The following is a 12,467-nucleotide window of genomic DNA, read 5'->3' as shown; positions in this document are numbered from 1 at the left end:
CCAAAATATGGTGAATCTTAATAGCTTAGTTGATTGGCTACCTGAAGTTTCACCCTACTGGTGAAAGTTCGATTCCCCACCTTGTAATCTCCTTCTCATTTCTCCTTTTCTACCTCCAATTTTCCGGGGGGGGGGGGGGGGGGGGGNNNNTGGTTCTAAATAGGGCAACGTGTATAGATCGAGTATTAGGGTATAGAATTAGTAGGTAATTGAGTGTTGCCTTCTATGTGGTAAAGTAGGGTTTTAGTCTAGAGTTTATATGTTTTTAACCATAGGCAAGAAAGAAGAGAAGTTGAAAGGTGGTGTGAGGCTAATTTACACAAACATTGTGCAAATATTTGCTCAATTGCTCAACATTATGGACAAAACATTGTTTAACATTAGCAATAACTTGTAAAGTTTTACACCATAATTTAATGTTTTCTCAAACATTTTAGTTTGCTTAAAAATGATCTTTAGACCTGAATAAATGTCCACAATTTACGATAAAATATTAAAAAGAATAATTTACTAAACAGTTACCCAAAAAGAATCAATTAGTGAAAATTTCACCTAGTATGAGTGTGTGTTATTTCAGTAATATGTATAGGCTCATGAGTTAGCTTCTTGGGCTGCAGCCCAAGTTCTTAAGGTTATGCTATGCAATGGGCCTAACCAACTAAAACCCATAAAGAGAATGTTCTTTTAGATTTAGGGGTAAAATATATTTAGGGACATATAGTTCAAAATTGAGTCATTTAAATTTGTAAAAATTAGGCAAATGACATAGTATAGGAAAGAAATTACTTCCTTTCCCTACTCTTTCATTAATTACCAAAAATCCCTTATTTAGTGTTTTCCGGATACTTAATAAAGGAGCGTTGATACTTTAATTTCTAACGCGCTGATACTTAAATTAGTAAGTTATTGTTATCAGTTTAAGGCGTTAAAAAAGGGATTAAAAACTGAAATTANAAAAAAAAGCCCTAAATTTAATAAGAGAGAAGTATTGAAAACATTTTGTAGCGTGAATTATTATAAGTTTCATCACCGAACTATTGACAACCTTAAAAACACCCCTTTACTTGACTAATTTAACTTAAATAAGCTTCCGATCACACAACATGAGTGAAATATACATCTAAATTCTCGCCAAATTCAGGGGTATTTTCAATACTTCTTTTGGCTATTTATTAAGGCTCCAATCTCCTACAAGAGTTTGATCACTTACTATGTCATGTGGAAGATCGGGGGTGTATCGAAGTTTAATAAGTCAAGTAGATGTGTGTTTTTAAGACTGTCAATAGTTTGAAGATAAAACTAATAATTTGAGCCAAAGTCAGAAGTGTTTTTAATACTTCTCTCTAACTACATTACTATTCTGATTTTATATTATGTAAAAACTTTATAAAAAAAAATATCTTTTTTATAGAATTCTTTTTCTCTGAATACTAGGTAACAATCTTATATGAATGTTCTAGCCCCAATTTCCAAGATAGGGACATGATAAGAGTGTAATAATTCAGTACACATGCCCAAGAAAATAGGAAAACCTTTATCCCTATTGAATAATTGTATCAAATAATCAGTAGAGTATTGGAATGATTCAAGAACATAAATTTATGTGGTATAATTTTATAAAAATTAAAATTATTATGAGATATTTGTACAATTGTATGATATTTATGATTAATAAATCATTTAATCATGATATTAAGAAAAAATTTAATGTAAATATTCTATGCGTCACTACAACAAATATGATATATAGCTACGAAATTATTAGCTACGACATCAAATTCGTCACTAATTGTTCACTTTTAATGACAAAATTTACTTTTCGTGCTTAAATATATGAGACACATACTTTTAGTAACGAAACATAAAAATCTGTAGCAAAGTTTCGTCTACTAAAGTTTCCCACCAAAAATTAATTGGCGCAATTTGTTAAGTAGTGTTAGTCACGAATTTAAAGTTATCGGTGACACATTATTTCGTCACTAATAATGTATCTAATTCATGACAAATTATTTTGTCTTAAAATTTATTGATTTTTGGACCCAAAAAAATTTCATCTAAAAAAATACGTTGTTACAATATCGACAAATTAGAGTTTGTAGTTAAATATTATAAGTTTTAGCTATACAAATTTAGCTTTAATTATGATATTTATTTTCGTCACTAATAGTATAAATAATTGGTGACAAAGATTTTATTGTCTCTAATTAATCTGTGATTTAGTGACAACAAAAAAATTGTCACAAAATATGTAAGGTATTAAATAGCGACGACTTAAAATTTGTAGTGAATAATTGAACTATTTGCTATGAAAAAAATTCATAGCTAAATACAAATGTTTTTTGCNATCTTACCCATGCTTAGATAAGTTCAAATATGAAATTTCATCAAAAATGGAGTTAAGATCGACCTTGAAATTCTCAATTTATCAAACTTTAACTTTATCGGGAAAGTCCAAATTGTACGCGGTTAATATGATGAAAATAATCGATGAATCAATAATTTTATGTTAAAATCAGTTTACCCATAACATAAGGATCGTAAATATACTTTTTTCATAAAAAAGGGAGTCCAAATCGATAAAACCCCAATTTTTCCCAAGAGATTTACGGATAGGAAAAAAAATCAGATAAAGAAAGTATGAGAAAATGTCGAATTGAAGATTGAATACTAACCCTCATATTAATTCAAGAAGAAACCCGTAAGAATCACTCCATTCCGATCTCTAGAACTCCTAGTATGCTCAAAATACCAAATGAACACAGTCTGAGATTTTTATAACAGTGCATGGCTGTTATGCACCAGAAAAACAGCAGTTAATCTTTCACTAAAAAGACCGTAATTTCCTCATACGATAGTGAAATGACCCGATTCGTTTTGTAAATGTCTTAAATAATGATACGGACCTGATCGTTCAATCGGAGCTTAATTTCATGCTCGTTTACCCAGTCAAATATCATTCCTACTCGATAAACAATTATTTCTTATTTGCGATAAAAGTCCAATCTCGGGTTAGCGAAAATGCACCAAAATTTGTAGATAAGTCCTATAATTCATGCTCAAAATTTTAGAACCTTCGGAATAATTTTTCGACCTTTAAAACTAATAATGAACCCTTAGTTGCCACAATTTGCTGAAATAGTGTCAAAACATCCAAGAAGCTTAAAAGCTCACCCAAAACTCATTTGGCACTTCCCGAACACAAACCAAATATGCTACTAGCTTGAAAATGACATTTTGGACTCAATGAAATCGTCGGAATTTGAATTCGAGGTTTCCTTGACCCGGTATCCGATAAGGCTTCAAGAAACTAACTTTAGGCTCAAAAACTCAAAACGCACTCGGGGCCTCTAAAAATTCAACCAAGACTCATTCTAGACTTAGTATCACCCCCTGAATCCAACAGTGCCCTCGGAATTCTATTTCGAGCACCGGATCCTCGTTTGTTGACCAAAGTCAACTCTTGATCAAAATTTCACAATTTTAGCAACTTAGGACCTCAAATCTTCATTTTAACTCCAAATTCGACTCCGTAAATTCTCATAGACCCATTTCGACATTCTAAAACTACTGGAATTGACAGAAATCTGATTCGAATCTCGAAACTCCAAATGACTCGAAATAGCACTTTTAACCAAACTTTAACTCTTAAAAACTCAACTTTTCATCAATTTTCCTTCAAACCAACTTCGAAAATACAACAATTAGGACTCGAGGCAACTATCGGGAGGGGTAAAACGGTCATTTTATGAAAATTTCCAAAAATGACCTTAGGGTCATTACATTATTCACCACTAAAAATCATGTTCGTCCTCGAACATAAAGTAGAAGAAGGCAAAAATACTCGATGCTATCAACCCCGAGGTGAAATTTCCGAACTCAATAATTACTATTCCAAACGAACCCATTCTTAAACCTTATCCCAAAAATCCATAAAAAGGATTGCCAAATCAATCTTGACAACTTAACCCTCAAAGGGTTATTTCAAACTACCGACTAANCGAATGGTTGTTGGAGCCTTAGTCGTCACTAAAAATCACTCATAACCTTTAGTGGCAATATTTTGGGATTTTGTGGCGACAAGTCAAGTTCTTTTGTAGTGAATCTTAGTTGGCAATGCTTAGGTGGAGGGATTAGTCCCATGTGGCTTGCCATGTCACTAAAAAATTGGGGTGTTAACTCTTGAGGGTATTTGTGGTAGGAGTGTGTACTATTCGGATTAAACCGAATAACCACACCAAATCAAACCGAAATTTTATTTGGATTGGTTTTTTGGTTTTCCGGATTGGTTTTGGATTAATAAATTACTTTGTTTGATTTTTTGGTTTGGTTTTGGATTTTAAAAGATAAAAACCGAAAAAAACCGAATTTTATATATATATATACTGCGTGGAGTCGCGTGGTGTGCCACATAAGTCAAAAGGTGTACAAAAAATTACAAAAAAAAATGAGTTCAAGGGGGTAATAGGACCTTAATTTAGTTAAGGCGTGTCTCTGAGATTTCGGTCATAATCTAGGGGGTACTTGTGTCTTCTCCCTTTTATGTTTGAATTACATCTACAATAGGTATACTTGTAAGTATTGTGTTTTAAGTTTTACTTATGATTTATATTAGAAAGTATATTTAAGGGACTAAATATTATTACTTTGGTTATATATGTTATTAATTATTGACATAACCGAATAACCAAACCGAAAAAAGCCAAACCGAATAGAGAAAAACCAAACCAAACCAAATTTATTTTGGATCGGATTGGGTTACACTTTTACAAAACCAAAAACCGAAAATCCAAACCGAATAGTGTAAAACCAAACCAAAAAACCGAATGCACACCCCTAATTTGTGGTCTCCTGGGATAACTGCAGGGGTATTTTTGATCCCAAAATGTAATGGAGGGTATAAGTGGTCTATTTCGCATAGTTTAGGGGCAATTTTGACCCTTTTCCGTATATTTAATAACAAAATAATTTTTGGTATATAAAATAGTCATTAGTGACGAAATTAGATTTTGTTCAACTATGAAATGCATATAACTTTAGAGACAACTGATATCGTCACTGATTGAAGTAAAATAATTAGTGATGATATAATTTTGTCGGTAGTAATAACTTTTTTAGTGACAAAATATACTATATCTACAAAAAATATACTTTTTACGACAAATAAATTTGTCACAAATGTTTAGGCATATGGGGACGATTTTTCTTTTTGTAGTTAATATAATACTTTTAGTGACGAAGCACTAAATCGTCTTTGTATACTTTTAGAGACACACATTTAGTGACGAATTATTTTTCGTCTCACAAGATTTTTAGTGACGAAATATGATTTGTAAATGATGAAATTATTTGTCCCTGATAATCGAATTTGTTGTAGTGCGTATAAATATTTATTTAAAAAAATCTCATAGAAAAATGAAAATATGATAGATTTTCACGTGATAATAAGGGAAGAAAAAAGAGGACATGAATGCAGGAACAATAGACAAGTGTTCCAAAATTCATAAATATAATAAAAAAAGTTTTCATGAATTAAAGTCATCTACTTTATTAAGCAATTTAATCCATCAAAAAGTCAAATTAATTAATTAGCATTGGACCACTGGTGATAATTAAGTGATGACATGTGCAGTTGGACACTAGGTAGTTGTACAATTTTATTTTATTTTTTAAATAAGTTATTAACAAGAATATATCAAAGTCAACTAGGAGATAGAGATGTCATGGTGATACAGAATTGTAACATTGTTGTTCAAATTATAACCTCATATGTGAAGGATAGGCGGATGAGGACGGATCAAAGAGAAAGATCGATAGATATTTATGTTGATAAGATTTTAAAGAAAGGTGCATGTGACATTTTAGATAAATTTACATCAGATTAGGGGAGTAAAGTGAAGAGCAGTAAGTAAACGGTCTATCTGTCCTTTAATGGTATTATCAGTTATTTTAGAGATAGTTAATTTAATAAATTTAGTCTTTATCTATCTGATACGCGCTTTACAAAACATAACACAAGTTCATAACGTGCACTTTTGAACTCGGTGATGGCATAGTCCAAGAAGTCAATCCATGAAATTTGTAAAGCCAATGCGATAATACATGTCACGGGCTTAGATCGCGATAAATATTATATCAGAATTTGGCATTTCGTTAGTACAATGGCGGGGCAAACCTCAACGAGAATGGTGAGTCCTTAAGAGGAAGGTATATGTGATGCCTATGATGGAGAGTTGGTTGACAAAAGCTAATTAAATTGAATAACACGTGTTATGAATTTGAGTTGTGATTCGTCAAATTTATACCTAACAATATGATAAAGTCTAAGTCAATATTGATCAGAACGAGAGCTAGTTATATCGAATAGCACGTGCTATAAATTTGAATCGTGATTCATCAAATTTATACCCAACTATATGATCAAGTCAAGTCAATACTGACCAGTAGTATGATTCAAATTTGTGCTATTGAAAACTATTGCCTCTTAATTAATTAGACATAAGGTTGTTCACCTGTCATACATATATATGCACTTTTTTCTTCTCAAAAAATTAAAGTTACAAAAGTATAGGACATGACTTATTCATAAAACATAACGTGATTCATCATGTTTGTGAAAGTCAAGTCAAATATATGCATTTAAGTCAAAATTCTAAAATGCAACAGTTTGCTATATATCCCTATCTTCATTAATGTCAAATTAATAGTTATTCAAATGGGAAGATATAGAAGATGGAAGTTGAATTGAATTTAATATTTTTAACATGAAATATATAAAACATAGATGTTATAAACACTATTAACAGTGCTTATGTACATCTTCAAAATTTCAAAATTTAGAACATGGTTGGTTCTTCGTTAAGATGAAATGTTTATTATATTCTATTTATAACTATATAGATATTTATTATTTGTTTTAGATTACAAATTTTATTAAAATTTTGTGTCAAATCGAAATAATATCCCAAGGAGTTTGTAAAGTTCAATTGAGTTTACATAATGATTTTGGCCAAAATATATAATAACATTCCTATCGTGAACTTTTTCGACAATTGAGTTTAAAATTATGTAAAATTTTCATTACTTGCCATTCACCGAGAGTGGATGATTGGGATTTTTTTACTATTAATTAGAGATTTAGGTTTTGATCCTTGTAAATAGCAATACTCGTATCAAATTATAAGAAACAACTACATCTTAAATGAATCTTATACACAATACAAATTTAAAAGTTAATTGAGTCAGTGAAGCTTCGAATATCAGATAATATATCAAAAAGAGCCTACTAGACCAAAAATTAATTATAATATTAATTTTTTTTATATAAATCCAATGTCACATTCAGTAAAGATTTATCATACGTATTAAAAAAAAATACTAATAGGTAGGGTTGCTCTTTCTTTTCCTTCCCCTTTTTAGTTTGTTTCTGGGTGAAGGTTAGATTGGTTCATCATTTGTGTTTATTGTTTTAAAAATAAATAGATATGTAATTGTTAAGTTGGTAATACTTGGTATACATATCAATTAATTATAAAAGTAAAATATATAAATTCAATTTGAAAACTATATAATAATTCAATTTGCCTGATGGTCAGAATTAATTAGAGTTCACTTATAAAAATTTGGGAAATCAATTATTTGGTTAGTTAAATTATTTCTATTATTTAGAAATTAATTCATGCTATTGTAATTTTTTTTTTTCAGAATGACTCATTTTATCCAATTTTAATCAAATTTAGTTGTATAAAAATATTGTATACGACATTGCAAGCAAATGTAGAACTAACAACAACATCGTATACGCCACTAAATTGAATGATGTGATGGTGTAAATGGTGAAATTCGAATTTGAGCCTTGGATAAGGAAAAAAAATTGACAGGGAGGACTACCCCCAATGAGGCCCTACCTAGGGCCAATTTAAATTAATCGGACTTTAATGCGGGATTGTGGGTATCGAACACCCGATGAATCCCCTCTGAAGAAAACAAAATTGTGTATAATGTAATCCTTCAAATGAGGTTTGAGTGAGGGTAGAATATATTTAGATTTTATTCCTATCTTTATGGATAGAGATGTTATTTCTGGTACACTTTCGATTCAAAAGAAAAGTACCTGAAGAAGGATAGCAAGAAAAATATGACAACAAAATGGCAAGATATAAAGCAAATAAAGTAACATATAGTAATATTCATTGAAGAATAAGAGTCAACTAAATAATAATAATAATAATAATAATAATAATAAGAGGAGAGGAGGAGGCTAACCCCCTACCTATCCCGTATAAAGTGCGACAACACTCAATTATCTACTAATCGTCTATCCTAATCCTACACTTTTAAACCTTCCAATCTAAGTTCATGCCCCGTCTAATCCCTCCATTCACTTTCGACCTACCTTACATCTCCTAATTCGTGCTACAACCAACATTTCACACACCTCCATATCCGTGCACCTCCTCTTCAAAGCAAATGAAGAACTTTACACGAGAAAAAAAAGACACTTAAAAACTCCATCCATCTCAAAATGATTATTGTACTTATCAAAGATATTTTCCATTTTAAAAGCTTGAAAAAACTAATATTTTATCTTAGTATTATTTGTTTTTAAAGACCACAAACACTTAATCATAATACATAAATAAAATAAATATTCAATTAAAAAATATATCTTAAAATATAAATAAAGATAAAATAGTTAAACACGCCTCCTAATAATAAAATTCTATTTTAAGAGACATGTAAATGAAAAAAAAAAAAACAACAACACCACAAAAGTATTTTGAGGACAGAGGAGGACAAACAAAATGTTGTTGGATTCTTTATGATTCAAGAATTAATTATAAGAATTCAGTACAAGTTGTACTGTACAAAGTGTACACTTTTTTTTAATTATATAGTAGTTTTTTTTTCCTTTATTTATTTATTTTTATGAGGAAGAGGAGGCAGCTGCATCCAAAGGATGAGGATGCATATGTATCTATCATCTGAATATGAATCTTCACAGCAATAGCAAATAAACAACAATAATCTTAAAAAATTGACAGAATAATGTGTTGTCTTAATCAACCTTTCATTAATTGCCTTGCGGACTTCTTTTACATGTCAGAAAATTTTAAAAACTAAAATATTAAAATAAAATTACAAAAAAAATAAAAAAAATTCCTCTTACTATATGTTATACACTAATAAATTACCTTCTCCTTATTTTTCTCCTTTTCTTTAAGGACAAAAAAATGAATCATACCCTTTGTGGTGTAATATCTCTTAAGTAATATGGGAACTCTTTGTATTTTACAATTTTAGGTCCTCAACTTATGATGCTTGTCTAGGTCTTGGTCGTGCCTTTTGGACTGATCAAGCTCGTGTAATGTCTGGTCGTGCTTTTTGGACTGATCAACCTCGTATGATGCTTGTTTTGTCCTTGATCATGCCTTTTGGACTGATCAAGCTCGTGCGATGCTTATTGTCTTGATGTTGATTGTGTCTTTCAGACTGATCAAGCTTGTATGGTGTCTGTCTTAGTTTGTCCTGTCTTTTAGACTGGTCAAAGCTAATGTGATGCCTCTATGTGAGATCCCAAATTTATTTTTGTATAATATTTGTATTTTTTTTTTGAGGAAAAACCACAATTTTGTAATTTTTTTTAATCTCAAATCGTTGTTAGGCTTATGTTGATGATGTTTTGAGAGAAAGTTTAATGGGTAAACCATTTTGGGGAAGAGCAAATGGCCCATATTGAATTCCATTTTGTGGGCCCACCATAGACCACCTATCATAAAATGAACAAAAAAAAAGAAAAATTAGAATAATAATATTTGACAAACTATTTTTTTTTTACTTTTTTTTTTTAGATTCTTGAGATTTTTTCAGTTCTGTTACTGACCTGTACTTTGTGGTCAGATGATGTACAAGGATCAAAATCTCCAGCTTGGCTAATTCATTCCCTGGACATGAGTGGACCCCATTGCCAAATGGCATGAAAGTATTGGGTTTTGGTGACACCTATCATATTACAAAAAAGATTAGAAAAAACTAAAATAATTAATAAACATTTTTTTAAAATTAAAGATTACAATTTTTTCTTACCTCAAATCTTGAAGGATCAAATTTCTCTGGTTCAGGAAAATTGTCTGGACTATGATGAATATTCCTAAAGAGTGGTAATACTTTCCATCCTTTAGGTATTAAATATCCTGAAAAAAAATCATCACAAAATTACAAAAAAAAATTAATAAAATATTTAAAACATCTAAATTGGAATATGATAGTTTTGACTTTTTTTTGTTAAAAAAAATAAATCTATCAAAATTCACCTTCAAATTCAACATCTTCAACTGCTTCTCTAAATGTGAATGATAAAATTGAAGCAACTCTAAGTGTTTCTTGAATAACTCTTGTTGTCATTGGCATTTGTCTTGTATCTTGCCAATTTAGAACTTTTTCTTCATCATTCACCTCTTTTGTTCTCATTATGTTCTCTTGCTCTTCCTGTAAAATTTACACAAATATAATTAGATTTCATTCTGAAGTCGTATGTTGGTCGGACTTTTCAAAAATGTTGTTGCAGTCATGTCAGACATGCGACATTTTTGAAGAGTCTGAGCAACAGAAATTGGGAATTTTCTTGTTGTTTTTAGCAAGTGTATGAGATCTTACTGTGACAGCTTGTAGGACACTAGGATTCTCTCCAAGGTATTTGAGGATCCATGTAAGTACACTAGCAGTAGTGTCTCGAGCTGCAAAAATGACTCCGATTACATTATCTGCAATTTGTTCGTCAGTGAGTCCTTCTTTATCTCCCATGAATGACCCGAGCAAATCGCTATGATCAATCTTCATTTCTCGTCTAGTAGAGATGATTTTGGCAACAATTTTTGCTAGTTCTTTCCTCGCTTTCATTGCTTTGTTGAAGAGTGTACCGGGGAGATTAATTGGCATCGAATTGTATCCTTTTTCGAGAATGTAGTAACACTTCTTGAGTTCCTCTCTATAAAGAAATTCATCTTTGCCAAATATTGAAATCAATGCCACATTGAATGTATACTGCAAAAAAGTCGAAAAAAGAGTTTAGTAAAACAGAGGATCAAAAACAGGGGACTCTTTTTTTTTAGTGAAAACAGGGGACTCTGTTTTCCCCTGTTTTTGTGTTTTTTTTTTTTGGTAAGTTGGAAATTCGAGAACATACTGTTTTCATTTCTTGATAAGTGTTGATCAATCTTCCTTCGAATGATTCGAGTGATGTTATCGCGATGGATTCAATATCGGGGATGATGTTTCTGATCGAATCGGGCTTGAAAGCCTGGAGGACTAATTTTCTCAATTTGGCATGGTAATCACCTTGATGAAAGAAAATTGCTTGTTTTCCTAACATTCTTTCTTTGCTAGCAGGAAATGTAGGCTTAAACAAATTAGCCCTTGTGACCAAAACTTGTTTAGCTGCCTCTGGACTTGATATCATTACACAAGGACAACCCAATATGTAAGTCTTGAAAATTGAACCATACCTAAACAAAAACACAAAAAAAAAAAACAAACCCCATTTTTCATTAGTAACTTGAAATCAAGAAAACAAAGAGAAAAGTCAAGAAAGTGAAGGAGTTTTATACTTACTTTTTGACTTTGGAAGCAAAGAAAACATTGGGATTTTGTGAGTAGAGTTGGAAGGTTTCTCCAATATAAGGTAAACCTAAAGTACCAGGAGGAAGTGGCAATTTCTTGGAAGCAAAAGCCAAGAACTTGAAGATTGAATGGATTAGAAGAAGAGTGAAAGAAATGAAAGTAAACAAACACAACATAGAAACAAATTCCATGTTTAGAACCAAAAGTAGGTACTTCAAGTGTTGTTTGTTGCTAGTAAGGTGTACCTAGTTTTAAACTTAAGATGGTTTGATGAATGAAATAAAACACAAAGGGTGTATATATATAGGTAAAGTAGAGGCAATAAAATAATAATATCATAGGGTGGGGATGGGAGTAGGGTAGGGGTGGGGGGTCCTTTAACATACAGCTTGAATCAACACACGGAATCTCCCTCCAGCTCATGTTTTTGTTTATATATACACTAATAAACAGAAACAGAAGAGAAAGAGAGAGGAAAGTAGAGGGTGTGTGGGGCACGTGTAAGTTTTGGATATATGTACCAAAAAATATAAGTTGTGGTGTCGTGGTGGCACTACTTCACCTCTAATTAGCGGTCTCGGATTCGAGCCATGAGTGTGAAGAAAATTCTATTGAGAGCGTTACCTTCGAAAGAGTCATGCAGTGCGTGATTCGAATTTAGTCGAAGCTCCAATGCAGACTCTGAATACCGAATGGGAAAAAATTGTTTTGGATATATGTAAAAGAGTGTGAGTAAAATAGGGCAGGTGTAGAGCTAAAATTTCTCTTATGAGTTCAACAATATTCAGTAGTTTTGATCCAACTTCTTATATTATATTTATCTTAAGTATATCAATTGAATATGTCGGAGA

At 31.2% G+C, this 12,467-nt stretch overlaps 1 protein-coding gene across 1 annotated transcript; it reads right to left on the bottom strand.

The window, feature by feature from the left end:
- Window positions 1-9,048: 9,048 nt before the first annotated feature.
- LOC125842022 (abscisic acid 8'-hydroxylase CYP707A2) lies at window positions 9,049-11,883 on the bottom strand. Its single transcript, XM_049521215.1, has 7 exons — window positions 11,608-11,883; window positions 11,183-11,501; window positions 10,654-11,040; window positions 10,311-10,485; window positions 10,084-10,190; window positions 9,881-9,999; window positions 9,049-9,766 (listed from the first exon to the last, which is right to left on the bottom strand). The coding sequence occupies exons 1-7, from the start codon at window positions 11,805-11,807 to the stop codon at window positions 9,664-9,666; spliced, it is 1,410 nt and encodes a 469-aa protein (XP_049377172.1). The 5' UTR covers window positions 11,808-11,883; the 3' UTR covers window positions 9,049-9,663.
- Window positions 11,884-12,467: the final 584 nt, after the last annotated feature.

This window comes from Solanum stenotomum, chromosome 10, assembly GCF_019186545.1.
Source record: "Solanum stenotomum isolate F172 chromosome 10, ASM1918654v1, whole genome shotgun sequence".
Lineage (NCBI taxonomy): Eukaryota > Viridiplantae > Streptophyta > Magnoliopsida > Solanales > Solanaceae > Solanum > Solanum stenotomum.
The sequence above is the reverse complement of the archived record's forward strand: the minus strand, read 5'-3'. Positions and strand labels throughout refer to the sequence as shown.

What these genes read in the sequence shown, in the direction of transcription:
- LOC125842022 (XM_049521215.1), bottom strand. Translation starts at nt 11,807, where the DNA reads ATGGAATTTGTTTCTATGTTGTGTTTGTTTACTTTCATTTCTTTCACT. An exon ending in TTTGCTTCCAAAGTCAAAAA is followed by an intron (nt 11,502 to 11,607) that starts GTAAGTATAAAA and finishes GTTTTTGTTTAG; the next exon opens with GTATGGTTCAATTTTCAAGA. An exon ending in GTGTCCTACAAGCTGTCACA is followed by an intron (nt 10,486 to 10,653) that starts GTAAGATCTCAT and finishes TAAATTTTACAG; the next exon opens with GAAGAGCAAGAGAACATAAT.